The 15,703-nt window shown below is 42.5% G+C and overlaps 1 protein-coding gene across 1 annotated transcript in view; it reads left to right on the top strand.

Annotated features, from left to right (window-relative positions):
- The window catches only part of LOC130205595 (ankyrin-1-like), a 62,006-nt gene that overhangs the window by 34,572 nt on the left and 11,731 nt on the right, over window positions 1–15,703 (top strand). Inside the window, exons 20-38 of the mRNA XM_056433059.1 lie at window positions 144–242; window positions 1,194–1,286; window positions 1,488–1,560; window positions 1,738–1,758; window positions 3,014–3,137; window positions 3,380–3,443; window positions 3,812–3,924; window positions 5,067–5,291; window positions 6,416–6,570; window positions 6,853–7,064; window positions 8,434–8,638; window positions 8,724–8,820; window positions 8,918–9,146; window positions 10,455–10,583; window positions 12,636–12,755; window positions 13,295–13,379; window positions 14,486–14,560; window positions 14,652–14,783; window positions 15,361–15,519. Coding sequence (XP_056289034.1) covers window positions 144–242; window positions 1,194–1,286; window positions 1,488–1,560; window positions 1,738–1,758; window positions 3,014–3,137; window positions 3,380–3,443; window positions 3,812–3,924; window positions 5,067–5,291; window positions 6,416–6,570; window positions 6,853–7,064; window positions 8,434–8,638; window positions 8,724–8,820; window positions 8,918–9,146; window positions 10,455–10,583; window positions 12,636–12,755; window positions 13,295–13,379; window positions 14,486–14,560; window positions 14,652–14,783; window positions 15,361–15,519 — 2,410 coding nt within the window. The remainder of the gene's footprint in view (window positions 1–143; window positions 243–1,193; window positions 1,287–1,487; window positions 1,561–1,737; window positions 1,759–3,013; window positions 3,138–3,379; window positions 3,444–3,811; window positions 3,925–5,066; window positions 5,292–6,415; window positions 6,571–6,852; window positions 7,065–8,433; window positions 8,639–8,723; window positions 8,821–8,917; window positions 9,147–10,454; window positions 10,584–12,635; window positions 12,756–13,294; window positions 13,380–14,485; window positions 14,561–14,651; window positions 14,784–15,360; window positions 15,520–15,703) is intronic.

Genomic DNA, 15,703 nt, shown 5'->3' with positions numbered 1-15,703 from the left:
AGTGTGCTGCATGTGTGCCTAGTGACTGGCTGTGTGTTTTATGAACACTGTATTGCAACATTAGAACAGTATGAGCATTCGGTGCCAAATCAGAAATGGAAATACTTTTCTTTGCCTGACCATCCTCCTCTCTTTGTCTCCAGTTGGGCTACACCCCTCTGCACCAGGCAGCGCAGCAGGGCCACACGGATATTGTCACCTTGTTGTTGAAACACGGAGCGCAGCCCAATGAGGTTACTTCGGTGAGGCACCTTTAGGGATCGCTCATCCTGCTATAATCCTCCTCTCATTCCCTCTGGCCTGCACACAGTTTTTTCTCTGGGCAAACATGCGTTCTATAGATAACATGAAAACAAATGATACATTATTCAAATGAATTATTATATAAAAAAACTAAATGGCTTTGAAGGCATGCCTTGTGATTGGTTAACTTCATTTCTTCCATAAATTGACCACACTCCTGGAAAGGTGCACATGGCCCCATTTATATTTGAATGTTATTTTGCATCTGACAATGTCGACCACATCCTGTATACCTGTATTCTTCAGGGTGAGGGTCAATATACTGCACTGAAATATCACTCTACTGTAATACTGCCTTCAAATGCATCACCCATGGTAGGACCAGTAGAATTTAGTTATTGTCTAAGATTAAGATTCCTCACCCATCAGTGGTGATTGTAAATTATATGAATCGCTCAGGGAAATAATATGATGATGTGCCTATGAGTATCCCCTCGTCTCCAGTTACCATTCAGCATCCCTTTATGCAGATGACACTGTCTGTTGCAATTTGTGTTTTGTCCCCTGTTGGTATTCCACATTGCAAATTCTACATTGAAAGAAGTCACCTTACCATATCTGTATTAACATAGCATGTGTTTCATATGTTGGATCTTACATGACCCACGTAATTATTAAGGTGCTAGATGTGTACTGTTTTGGAAATAACTTTGTGTGTCGACATCGGCTCAGTTCAGTTCTAAAGAAATGCTAATCAACTCTAAGTAAACTATTCATGTTCAGCATACCTACATATGTTTATCTGCATTTCTATGTTCATTTTCAACAATTAAGAGTTGTACCACATTACGACATCATCTGCGCAATACTTTCCATTGAAAGAATGAAATGCTTCAGTTGAAAATGTATGGCAATATGTTGCTCAATGTTTCCCCTCTTGCTCCGTACAGAACGGGACGTCTCCCCTGGGTATTGCCAAACGGCTGGGTTACATCTCCGTCATTGATGTGCTCAAACTGGTGACCGAGGAGTCTGTCTCCGCGGTGAGCAACACATCACGCATGTTTCACATGGTTACACCAGAACGCAGAGAAGTAGCCCTGGCACACCGCGGCTCATGTTCAATCAAACAATCGTCTTGTCTTGGTCAGGTTCAGCTCCCTCGCCTGCTCCCAAAAGAGTTCTGCATTTTCCATCTATTCTAATCTCTCTCCCTCTCTCTCTCTCTCTTCTGCTCTCTACAGATCACGACTGAGAAGCATCGGATGAGTTTCCCTGAGACCGTCGATGAGATTTTGGATGTTTCGGAGGATGAAGGTAGGCTATCCGATTGAAGTGTGTTCTCAACTGCACAGCTCTGATATTCATTGTCAGCCTTGTTTTGCTTTTTTTGGTAGAAGGAGACTGTATGGGAGGAACACTGACTCAAAGTACCACCACACATTTATATATGTTGATGTTTGTTTATAACACCCTTTTCCGTTTGCTTTGTAGGTGTTGCCCAGCTAAGTTTAGGTAGGATCGTGTCTGTATCTGGCTTGTCGGGTTTGGTGGCTCGTGAACTTGTGCCTTCATTGCATTTCTCTGTGTATCACTAACTGTCTTTTTAATGAGTCTGACTCTGTTCTCAACTCCAGCCCTTTTCCTCTTCTCTATCTTTATCTTCTCTATCTTTATCCTCTCTGTCTCGCCCAGAGATTTATTTAGTTTCTCATCAGCATGTCGTCACGACATTTTCCTTTTTACCAGCGTCTAATGCACATCTGTGTGTGGACTCATTATCGACGGAACTCCAGTTCTATCCATCCAATTGAGACATTATGAAAATGAGTGCTTCTACCTTTTGATCAACAAGCTAAATTACACACACGCTGTCCCCAAGCTGTGACACACACACACACACACACACAGTTGCTGCTTATGCAGACGTCTTTCTGTTTTGAAGAAATTCAATATTCACAACAAATTCCTTTTAAATCTATTTAGCTCTTGATGTTGTTTAATTGTATTGCTTTGTCTTCTTCCACATGTGTTGTAAACCTGGACAGCTTGTACTAATGAATGTTTCAATGTCTGTGAACAACTCTGTTTCGTGAAGTGCTTTATCGTTTAATATTGTTGTCATGATATCATTCCTCCTTAATAATGAAGGTATTTTCTCCTACACAGAAACAACCATCACCACATGTGATTTCATCTGTAATGGGCATGCTCAGTAAAACATCTGTCCCCAGCTGCCGTGCAGCTGGCCGTCCATGCAGTGTCTTAAACTGTGTTGAAACCCACTGTCTTCCCAATCCTCTTCGTTCACTCCTTTAGCTTCCATTTGCTCCGGTTGGTTTACCTCCATTGCTCCAACTATAATATTTGATAAGAGATTGCTTTGTGGCCAATATTTCCTGTGGTTCTCATGAAGGAGAAGGGATGGGAAGGATGGTGGTGTAGCAACGACTACCATGACGACTTTTACATCGATTGAGAATCGAATCAAGTGAAATTATTTCTATTCAGAGAGGCCAACCACAGGTCAAGATACTGACACCCATTAAAAAGGCTTTAAAAAAAGTCAAACTGAGGAATTCCATTGTCAGATTTATTACTTGATTCAACACATTGAACGACTAAGTGGAAGAACTTGAGAGCTGAGATCAGCATCATTGTGCCCTGTCCGGCCCGGTCTCGTCCTTTTTTCTATTCATTCTTGATGTGCATCCTGTTCTTTGACAGTTTTTGTGCTTTCCTCTTCGCCCCTCTCCAACCTCGCCCATAGGAGACGAGTTGCTCGGGATGGATGGAGCACGCTATTTGAAGCTTGATGACTTCAAGGACCAGGACGATGACTTCCTCTCTCCAAAGAAATCCATGAGAGAATTTGAGGGTGGCTTGGGAACCACGTGAGTCAGTGTGTTCTCTCGGTTCTGCATTTGTGTGCCTGATGATTGGCTTTGATTTATGTTCAAGAATACCTAACGTAACACAAGTTGCCAAATGGGATTGAGTGAGTCTTTGAAAGTGTTACCTAGTTCATTTACAGTATCTTCGTTCTAAATGAGAAGAATGAGATGAAATCATCTTGATTGCAGAATAATAGTCAGCTGTTTCTTGCCTTACATTATTCTCACTTCCTCTCCGACAGGCCGTATTCTCCTGCTATTCCCAGGATCCCTTGCGTGTCCCCAGAGACTGTACTGCTGGATCAGGTAGGCTTAGCTCGTTATGTTTGGAGTATGCATTGCATTTTGTCAGCATTGTTTTTTTTATCCAAGTGAAGACAGATATTCATTTGTGAAAGTCAAAATGTATTCTGACGTTTATTTTTATCTCTTCTTTTAATTTCCGTCTCTTCTATTAGATTGTCTCCTCTTGTTCTGGTTTCCTCTCTGCCTATTTCCGTCTATCATTGTCTCTCTTTTCTCTTACTCTGTACTTTTTTGTATCACTCTCTCTCTCTTTTCTCTGTCATTCCCTCCAGTTTTTCTCTGCCTAATTCTTTTCAGTCATGGTTATTTAACTGCCTCTCAATTTGCTGCCGCTTGTCTCTCCACCCCTCCCCCCTCTCTGACCTCAGCACACCCCCATCCCCCTGCCGAAGGAGTATGATGATGACTCTCTGATCCCGAGCAGCCCGGCTACAGAGACTTCGGACAACGTCAGCCCCGTGGCCAGCCCCATTCACACCGGGTCAGCTAACGAGACCGCTAATCCTCAGATTATAACAATTCAATGATGTCATTGATTTGTGCTGCCTGTCATGCTCATTATAAAGAAGGGTCTTGGCAGACTCAGATGCCAGTATTGCAACTGATTTTTTAGTACAGAAGTACAGAATGCATGCAAATGAAAAATTGGGAAAATACACCGACTGAGACTTTATGATTTAGACTCACATGTACAGTATGTGAGGAACATGGCTCTCATTTGGGCATTTGGCAATCTTGAAATGTTTTGATTGAATAATAATTGCTTTGAGAGAAGTGACAAAGCACATATTTCTAAAGGGAGTCGGCATATTCACAAACTCACCCCTGAGAACGCTGCACTTTGGAGAATCATCCTTCGTCTTTTATGAACACTGGTCATTGCTGATGTCGTGACATCCATGATATCAAAACATCAATGAATGCCAAGTCTGAACCACGGATTCTCCACCCACCTCCCCTACCGTGCGAGCAAATGCCTCCATAATTACAGATTTCGTGCTGTTTTGAGGCTAGAATTTATACTGTAAACTGCATAAAAGCATAAACTATCTCCACTGCCACTGTGTTTGCACGTTGTTCATATAATTATTGCACAGAATAAATGTAATTTGGGTATTTCCTACAACTTCCTGACATAATTTGATTACGTGTGCTTAGTCATAATTTATGCACAGCACAATGAGTCAGCATATTAAAAGCACAATATGAGTTAAAGAAAACCCTACCACACACACACACACCTCTATATGAAGCTGCCCGTCTAATACACGATCAAACAGTATGGGGATCTTTGAAGTCTCTTTATGTTATTCTTGCTGCACTTAGTGGCCAATCAAGATGGCCTCTGCCATATCAAGACAATCACGTGAAAAGAGCCCCCACATAGTTTCTCCTTGATGAAAGACTGAAACCGACAGATCAATTCCAAACATGCTGAATAAACCACAAATGAATGATCCTTCTGTCTTATTCTGTGGAAGAATTTCCCCAAGGAAAGACCAGTGTCGATTGCCACATTTTATATTATGTTACGCTTAATACATCTTGATCATATAACAACAAGTTTAAAGGTGATTTATTGACCATCTGAACCTTTTCATTTCATTATCGTCTGACTCTCAGCTTCCTGGTGAGTTTCATGGTGGATGCTCGAGGAGGCTCCATGCGAGGCAGCAGACACCACGGCCTGCGAGTTATCATCCCTCCTCGAACCTGCACTGCACCGACACGCATTACCTGCCGCCTGGTCAAACCTCAGAAACTGACCACACCTCCTCCGCTGGTGGAGGGGGAGGGGCTCGCTAGCCGAATCATCTCCCTCGGGCCATCGAGCATGCAGTTCCTTGGGTGAGTCAACTTTGTCCTTGTTATATTGAATCTACTTGGCCATCTTCACGGCAACAACAATTACTTGTCAAGTACATTTACATTGTTAGCCCAGCTCCTATTATATTTCCGTGTGTAATATTTAAATGAAAGAAATGAAATGTTAAATATATGAAATGGGTTTTTTCTCTGTTCGATTACGGTAATACTTATTCAGTTTCCTGAAAGTTTCAATTTCATCCATTTGTTTTAACCCTTGTGTTGCCTTAGGGTCATTTTGACCCGAATCAATATTACACCCTCCCCCCGCCTTTGGGTCATTTTGACCCGATTCAATGTTTCACCCTCCTGTTACCTTTATATTTACTAACATATTTTACCCTTTGGGTTCAATTTGACGCCAGCAATTAAAACCTCCAGAAAATTATTAGAATTAATATTGTTTTCCAAGTTTAAGTGTGAGGTACTTTATGTTTGTTTGTTGACTACCGAAAGAACACCGACATTAAACATTGAATCGGGTCAAATTAATCCTAAAGCGGGGGGAGGGTGTAATATTGATTTGGGTCAAAATGACCCTAAGGCAACACAAGGGTTAAGAGGAATAAGCAGTTGTCAACTCAAACATAAACTAGAAGTAAGAATGACTTGCACTGGAGTCATGAAAGAAAATGACAATAATGTGCAATATTTTGTGTCAATTTAAAATAGATGATACGCTGATTGTTATAGTGCCATCTAGTGGATATTAATAGGTCTATATATATATCAGGGCAATGATGTATATTATCAGTGAGACAGAATGACACGCTGTTGGTTAGAGACGATCAATATCAGATCAGTCAAGTACGCAAAGGCGCGAAGTAACACAAGTGGCATTACGCATTGTTGATTATTTTCGCCCATGCATACCTGCGTACCAGTTATGTGCACCCCTGTATATTATGGTATAAAAAAGTATATTGGATGAGAGAATTTTTGGATATTGTGTTTTTATGTTTTAAGTAAGGTTAGAAAAAAATTGAATTTTCTGATCACAAACTCAATTTTGTAAGGAAAAACGTTTTCAAACTAATTAATGATTATCTATATATGTGTTCCAAAGAAGAAGCCTGAAACTTGTTTTTTTTCTTTTTCTTTCACAGGCCAGTAATAGTAGAAATTCCCCACTTTGCCTCTCTGAGACGAGGGGACCGAGAGCTTGTGGTCCTCCGCAGCGAAAATGGCTCAGTCTGGAAGGAACATCGCAATCGCTATGGTGACGAAGTGCTGGAAACTATTCTGAATGGCATGGATGAAGGTCAGTGTGATGGGAATGAATAACTGTCCGTGAGACCGTGCACAGTTGCAGATAAGTCAGCCTTAACCTTGATGTAGGACACTGGAATAGCAAAACAAGGAAACAGGGAGGGGATACTTTTTTTGTAATGTTGTCAAAGCACCAATACAGAAGTGCACTTGTTATCGCCTCGACATTGCATTCTAATATTTACCCTGCTCTCTAATGTTCCCTCTATATATATTAATGCTACTTCTGACCCTTTCTGACCTCTTCTTCCTCGTTACTCCTCCCTGCGTGTAGAATTGGAGAGTCACGACGAACTGGACAAGAAGAGAATCCGTCGGATCATCTCCACCGACTTCCCCCTCTACTTCGCTGTGGTCTCCCGCATTCAGCAGGAGAGCGATCTGATTGGTCCGGAGGGCGGCCGGCTGATCAGTAAGCTGGTGACCCACGTCGAGGCCATCTTCCCCGAGACGGCCGTCACCAAGAAAGTGCGACTGGGGCTGCAGGTAAGAAGGGGGAACAGACAGCTGGAGTGATGAAGAGGAGAGGGAATTGCAGACATGACATGACAGATTCTTCACATCCTTCATTATTTCTTGGGTGTTTGTTATTTTGCTTGGACAACAGAGAAAATCTGGTGCTTTTCATAAATGACTGAGGACAGATGTTTGGATTATTTTTATTCTGTTTATTTTTGTAACTTCATTGTCCTGCCATTTGGTACAGTCGCTATGTTGATTTAATGACAGTATGTATTTGCTTCAAGTTCTTTCATCATAGAGAACACCAAATTTGGTTTTCCTCAAACTGAACTTAAACCAAGATATGAGGGAAATATAACACATCTAAAGCACAACTATATGCCTTAGAAACTGGTCAGCAGTACGAGAAAATATGCACAGTTGTAGTAAATGGCTAAAATATTCCAGGTAAGGTCCTTTATGATGTAAACATTAAACTCCACCTGCTAAGGCCAAGTTAATTCCAGGTTAAAACCCCCTTTAACTTGTTTTAATTGATCTATGAAATGTAATATTCATGACTACATCAGCAACAAACAGAGTTTTTTTTTATTTTAAACAGTTATCGACAAAATAGGTTTCCAGGGCTTTTATAGTACAACATGATGGGATGTTTACAATATAATACATTTGCCCACATAAAGGATTTTCTCAGCCTGAATTATTATCCTACACCATTTCTAAATCAACATTTATCTAGCTCCATCTATCCTGCCCAACAGGAGCTTTTGGCAAATGTGTGGCTCATAACAGACCTCCACAGGCCCCACATATGGGAACTTGGCAAAAACTCAGGCTGACCTTCTCTTTTCCACCAACACCTCCGCTTGGTTTTGTTCTCAATGACAGAGAGATTAGGAGGGATTATGGGTTCTACGTTTCAGTTTGTCACTTCAGCGCACATTGTTTACATTGTCTGTCACAGCACTGATGTGATTTAAGGAAACTGCATGGGTCTGAGTTTTGCTTTGCCTTATGCTGCTCTGTTTATGTTTTCCTTTCATCCAGCCATTCATCACTCCTCAGTTGCCTGATTTAAATTGTGAGCCACACTGACCGAGCTGATGCACTGATCTGAGTTGGGTCAGGTGTGACATATGAATTGGTTGCATGTGTGAGTATGGCTGTGAGTTTGATGTTTCAGTCTATTGCTCTGTATGTTTTTTTCTTTCTATGGTGTGCCTATCTTCCATCCGTTTGGATCACCCATACTTATCGCAACTGTAATATTGTGTTTGTGCTTGAGTTAATCTTTCTTTATGCACCAGCCGTCTTCAACTCCATATCATTCAAACTATCTTTTTTGTTGGCGTCCTCCTTAATAAGCTTCTACCCCCCACCCTGTCCACCGCAGGCGCAGCCAATCCCCGATGAGATGCTGACTCGTCAGATTGGTAACCAGGCGACCTTCAGCCCAGTGGTCACCATCGAACCACGCCGACGCAAATTTCACCGTCCAATCGGGTTGCGCATCTCTTTGCCGCCATCCTGGCGGGAGAGTCCGCGGGATGCCGGGGAGGGTGACACCACCAGCCTGCGCCTGCTCTGCAGTGTCATTGGTAGGATTCACTAAAGGGTGTGTGCGGGCATCTGTTACCTTGCTCATCAGGGCGTGAACGACAGAGTGATTTGTTTGTGTCTCAGGTGGGACAGCGCCAGCTCAGTGGGAGGACATCACTGGAACCACCAAGCTGATGTATGCCCACAGCTGTGCCAACTTTACCACCAATGTTTCGGCAAGGTGAGCCTCGAAGCAGCAATCGAGGCAAGCGTTCAGTCAGCTCGTGTTCCCTGCTCTCCCTGCACAGTTCTTATTTCTCCTCTCCTACCCAATCCAGATTCTGGCTGGCAGACTGTCCACGCACGGCAGAGGCAGTGACCTTTGCCAATTTGCTGTACCGGGAGCTGATGTCTGTTCCATATATGGCCAAGTTTGTTATTTTTGCTAAGATGAATGAAGCACGGGAGGGCCGCTTGCGTTGTTACTGCATGACAGATGACAAGATGGACAAAACACTGGAGCTGCATGAAAACTTCACCGAAGTGGCCCGCAGTCGAGACATTGAGGTCAGCACAGTGGCAAAGGAAAATGTTGCCGAGCTGCAAAAAGGAAGTCGCTGTTATGGCAACCTCCAAACTTAGTACCTGAAACGTGACTCTTTAAAAAATATGTACACTACCGTTCAAAAGTTTGGGGTCACTGAGAAATGTCTTTATTTTTCAAAGAAAAGCACTGTTTTTTCAATAAAGATAACATTAATGAAAAATACACTCTATACATTGTTAATGTGGTAAATGATTATTCTAGGTGGAAACGTCTGGTTTCTAATGAAATATCTCCATAGGTGTGTAGAGGCCCATTTCCATCAACTATCACTCCAGTGTTCTAATGGTACATTGTGTTTGCTAATCGCCTTAGAAGACTAATGTCTGATTAGAAAACCCTTGTGCAATTATGTTAGCACAGCTGAAAACAGTTATGCTGGTGATATAAGCTATACAACTGGCCTTCCTTTGAGCTTGAAGTTTGAAGAACAAAATTAATTCTTCAAATATTAATCATTATTTCTAACCTTGTCAATGTCTTGACTATATTTTCTATTAAATTTTCAATTCATTTGATAAATAAAAGTGAGTTTTCGTGGAAGACACGAAATTGTCTGGATGACCCCAAACTTTTGAACGGTAGTGTATAGTCGAAGAATTTATACAATACATAACCCCTAATTTAGTCATACTCATTTCAATATTACGCCGCATGCTTAGATGCGGGACGTTACGGTTATAATCTGCCGAAACTATTTAGACCCCCAAAAAAGTATAAAACCACTTGCAAACAGTGCGTCTGTCCATTTATATGTGGGGCTAAACAAAGAAGGAGGTGCAGGCAGTTTATGAGCGCTCAATGTGTTTGCATGAAGTGTTCCGTGTGGTCGAGAACGCCACCTGAGTATTCTGGAGCATTAGAAGATGCACGAGAAGAAGCAGTGATTTGTCTTTGCATGACGAAAAGAAAGACCGCTAACACCGTCGCTGGCATCGCTCCCTAAACCTCCCCGTCCTATGAGGAATTATCCTGCAAGTAGATCGTTTTCCTGCAGTCCAGAGGAGTGGGAGTTTGTGTCTTGTGGGGTCAGTTCCCATTCTGGCTGCTTCACAAGAGTCAAATCCTTCTCAGACTCCATTGCTCGTATGATTTATCTTGTCTCGGGCTGCAACTGCCGATTATATCCAGGATAATGTTTTTTATTTTAAATCTAAGAATTTTAAAAAGGCCCCAAACGATTAACAAAACAGTTGCTAATCATTTTGAATCGACTAATCATTTCATCGCTGATCTTTTGACCCCTTAACATTTTGCGAAACTTTCCCCAGCTGATGGAGGGCATGCCGCTGCACCTCGAGTGTTCTGGGAACCTCGTGCCCATCCGGAAGGCCACCCAGCAGCCTCGCAGCTTCAGCTTCCAGGCCTTCAGAGATAACCGGCTGCCTGTCTCCGTCAAGGTCCGTCTCTCTCGCTGACCGCTCACACGCCTGCTGTTGTTGCTCACTCGCTCAGTACTGTGGTGGTGTTTGTTCTGCTGTGGGTTCAGTGTGTCGAGGATCCTCTCAGCCACTTAGTCGGTTTCCCTGCTGATCACCCGCCAATCAACCCGTTCGTACGGTGTGTTTTTTCCGTGTTCTCTGTCTCATTACTATCAGGCAGCCCCTCCGTTTGTCTCGATGTTAGCATGTAAAGGATTCGATACCAGCACAGCGCCGGGCACTCACTCTGTAACACCCCATAGAAGAAAGCACAATACACCTGTGGAATTAGAATAGTTTAACTCTCAAGATGAAGATAACATATTTATTTTATTTTTATTTCAAATTTATTTAACCAGGAAATGCCTCATTGAGATAAAAAAATCTCCTTTACAAGAATGTCCTGGCCAAGACACCAGCAGTAACACATTACACACAGTTTCAGACAATACAACATAAAAACAGTGACAGACAATATAACAAAATAAAAAAGAAAGATACGATTTTTAGATCACAGCATGAATAAAACCAAAACTAAGACTCAAGTCATCATAACCCAGTTCACACAGGTGCACATACCTCAGTCAAAGAAAACATCTGCAACCAGATGAATCTCCCTCCAACTCTTTTAATCTATTTTGAAAAACACCAAAAGAGACCGGTTCCCGTAGACTCAGATTAGTCTGCAGCAAATTCCAAGCCGCAGGAGCAGCAAACCTAAAACCCCTTTTTCCCATTTCCAGACGGATGTTAGGGACGGATAGCAAGAGGAGGCCTTGTGCATATGTCACAGAGCAAAGATGGTAGCTTCCAGGATTTTCCTGATGAATTAACGTACAAAGATAAGATATATGAACTTTACTCTGCAGGATTACAACCAGTATGAGGATGTTTCAATCGAGAGTATTACCATGATGATTTTAAACATTTCTCGACCTGTGTATGTCTGTCAGTCGGCCCATTCTTCTTCGTGGATGTCGAATTGTCGAGTATTCTTTCTAAACCGATGACAGGTTCAACATCGTCAAAGTCTGTCCCTGGCTTTTGTGATTTATTTTAATTTAATTTTAATTGAATGTGTAACAATAAACCCCGAGCTAATATGTATTGGTGCGCTGTTTTTACTGTGTCCCTTTGGTTACAGATGCATCGCTGTAACAGTAGTCCGTCATTTAGACATTTTTTTGTCTTTTCTTTTAATGTCAGCAACATTATTGATGTTGTTTAACCCCTCCACCCCCCCTCTCTCTCACACAGATAACATGTCTGTTTTCACACTGTGTGCTTTTTCACGGCTGTCTTTTCATACGTATTATCGTATTCAAGTAATTCTCTACTGTGTTTGTTCACTTTCTTCGACTCTCCATCTATTTGCCTATCAGTGTCTCTCTGTCTATGTGTGTCTGACACACGACGTGTTCAGTCTCAGCCCAATGACGACTTTGATGCATATCGTTTAGTTGATGGTGTAGCCAAGCAAACATACCGATCTCCCTGTCGGCCCTGTTGGGTAACTGTGTGCATGTCCTGTGACTCCCTCACTTTCTTTGCCTGCCTTCCTTTCTTGCGGCCTTGCCTGTCTGTACGTGTCTGTCTCACTGTCTCTCTTTCTCTCTCTCGCGGTCACTCTGTAACTGTCTGGTCTGACAGACGTCCAGGTAAAATGTGCAGGTAAATCTCTCCCTCTCGCCTGCCTGTGGACTGCTTCCATCCCTGTTTCCCCTGCTTCTCGTCCCATGTTACTGCGCCACATGCTCCAGACATTGTGGTGGGCTCTAATACCCGTTCTGGTCTGTTTTTCTTCCTCCTCCTGCTCCTCCTCCTCTCTCTTGCTCTTTATCCTTCTCTCCTTTTCCTATGTGCTCTGCCTCCATCCCTTTACTCTTTCTTTCACTCTCTTTCTTGCTCCATCTCTCTTTGCCGACTCCTTATGTTCACACTTCTCTCTTCGCTGTCCGGGTTTGCCTTTCCCCTCCATTTTCTCTCTCCACATTCTCCCTCTTCTTCTCTCGTTGTTTCTCACTCTGTCAGGTCAGAGATAGTAACAAGGATGCCACTGGGATTTTGTCCTTCCTGCGGAAGTGCACCAAGTACGAGGACACACAGCACGTACTGTGTAACCTAAACATAACCATGCCACCCTGTGTGAAGGTGAGACAAACGCCTCCCCACAAGCACACGGACAGAAACTTTAGTTTTTTAACTGTGTTCCATTGATACATCAAAGATTTCAAATAAACTGTAATAATGTTTTCCTTTGCTGTAAAATGACTGTCAATGCTACATTTAATATATACAATATATTTCCACTTTCACAAAAAAGGAATTTCAGTCGTTCCACATGTATGCATTTAAATCCTGCTTCGAGAAATCGATCGCAAAGCAGCACTGCTTCACCCATTTAACACCTCCCCCTTATTTGGGTGGTCACTTAAATGGCATTTAGTTCCCAAGGATGTAGTACGACTCAGATTCCACTGCTGTGTTATTGCATTTTTGAAAGTGACCACAATAACCAAAAGCTTGAATCTTTTTTAACGATCAGATGCTCATATTTATGTTACTTTTCCAGCATAGTATATCATGCTAATATCCTGTGGGCCAAACAGTGGGCACTAAAAGGTTAGAAAGTGCTACATTAATGTCCATTCAGACAATAAGTATAATTACATTTTGTATTTATTTGTAAGGTTGTTGGAAGTGAGGAGCGCAGGCGAACCCTAACCCCCCTCGCCCTGAGGGAGCGCTACAGTGCACTGAACGAGCCGGGCGTGGGTGAGTCCTTCACTGCCTGACCTTCAGCCCGCTCCCGATTGATAAACAGCGGAGACGGGCACTGAATGTTGCACCGCCCCCCTTTACCCACAACCCTTCGCTTCCCATTCTGCCCTCTCAATCCTCCCTCTATCTGTCTCGCGTGCACGCATGGCACAAAGACCGAGCCTTGGATGCAATGCATTGTTCGACAGTATGCCCCCCTGGAGTTCTTTGCAGTGCAGTTAGAGTAATTCATATTGAATGTGCGACCTAATGATGAGCAGCCGCAACCCCAACACGACCCAAAATGATTGTCCAGTGTGCTGGTATCTATGACAACAGTTGAATGACTTCTGTGATTGGTTTGCATGGCGCTAGTGTCTCCACTGCGACTTCCAATGACATGGCAGCAGGTACTGTTAGCATTAGCACAGTAGCTTAGCACTGGGAATGGGCAAGGACCTCGCAGTGGAGCTAGACAGAGGAGCCCTGATATCAATTGGCCTGCGGTAAATGAACCGAGTCGAGGTGGCCGTTCTGGTTGCTTTAAACGTTGCTGATGGCGGGCAGTGGGTTGAAGAGGAAAGGCCTTTTCTGTCTATCACACAGCACTGCTACATTGCTCCTCGGTCCTTCTGTAATAGTTACTGAATGCTACTTTGATTGGTGGGACTAGTACCTGAATGAACCCCAAAGTCTAACCTCCCCAGCCCATATGGTGTGTTAACCCTGAAGGTTATTTGGGTATTGCTTATTTCCTTCAACAGAGCAATGCTTTGTCAAGGTACGTATTGCTATTCAAAATTATAATCACAACTCAAGTCAGTGTCGAGTCTTTTTGGACACAAGATTTATTGAAACCTAAAGAAAAAAATTAACTTATAATAGAAGCTGTCTAAAGTTGATATTTTCTGTCTACTAACTCTGAAATTATACATATATTATCATTTGAATATCAGCTGGACTTACCTAAGAAAATTGTGACTTAGATAGAGTATTTATTTCAATTGGTGTAATCAGTGGTACAGTCTCCTAAGTTCAGTAAACGTAACCTTTTGATCTCGTTGACTCTGGCTCGGCAGCTCGTTTCTAATGTGGCTGTTTTTTCTTCTTCTTCATTTTAGCCACAGTGAACGCCATGGAGCGGACGGAGATCAAAATCAACATCATATCTGAACAGCTCGGTTTGAGCTGGGCAGGTTAGTCATAAACGAGATCAAACGATGCATCTACCGTATCCGTCTGTCTCGGTGGTCATCTCCGTCTCTTCTTGAACTGTCCGTTGGTCAGAGTTGGCTCGTGAGCTTCAGTTTGCTGTGGACGACATCAACCGGATTCGTGTCGAGAATCCAAACTCCCTGCTGGACCAAAGCTCTGCGCTGCTCAACCTGTGGGTCGGCAGGGAAGGCAAACGGGCCAAGAGTAAGTCCCACGCTACGTCACGACTGCAGTGTTCATTCATCGGGACATACAAACTGCTGGAAGTCACAGATGTTGATAGATTGTTGTATATTGTTTAGTTTTTTTGTTTGTTTGTATTTTTTATTCAGTCAATCAAATCAAATACAATACAATATTATCCTATAAAAAATACAAAAGAGAGAGACTGAAAAGGTATAGGTAGAAGCAAAAGAATGCTTATAAATTCCTATCCTAAATTGAAATCAAAATAAATCAGGGAATTAATATAAAATAAAGAAAAGAAAAAAAAGAAGAACAAAAAACAATAAACAAGATAAAAAACAAAATATATTTATATATATTACCACATACATCTTCCATATTAATCCGTTTTTAATTACATTTATAACTCTCAAGGATTTTTTTATAAATAATTCCCTTAAAAAACAAAAAGGAGTATACGAAGCACACACGTTCATATGTAACTGTCAGATTCACTACTTTCTGTTTCACTTTGTCCAGAAGGAGAATAATGCTCTCTGACTTACGATCTTTCTTGACTTCCCCGTCCTCATGCACATGTCCTCGTTGTTCTCAGTGGAGAGCCTGCACACTGCTCTGAGGAACATCGACCGTGCAGACATTGTGACGTCTCTGGAGAGTCAGGTGCCACAGCCCGCGCCCGGTTTCTTAGAGGAGGGGGCCTGTCGACTCGGAGACCGCGACTCCACCCTGCTGTCCCCCGGTGTCTTCAATGGTAAGACGCACAAACGCGTCACACACCCCACAAAATATGCAATATTCATACCAGTGTATTTATCATCGAGCAGCGAACCGCTCCACAGTTAGACTGCAAACATGTCAAGGGGTTAAAATGTATATTGTAATGTAAACAACACCTTCCAGATAATCTATCTCCCACGTTAGATCACTTCACTTTA

Source organism: Pseudoliparis swirei, chromosome 15, assembly GCF_029220125.1.
Source record: "Pseudoliparis swirei isolate HS2019 ecotype Mariana Trench chromosome 15, NWPU_hadal_v1, whole genome shotgun sequence".
Lineage (NCBI taxonomy): Eukaryota > Metazoa > Chordata > Actinopteri > Perciformes > Liparidae > Pseudoliparis > Pseudoliparis swirei.
Note: the sequence above shows the minus strand (reverse complement) of the source record. Positions and strands in the feature narration are given on the sequence as shown.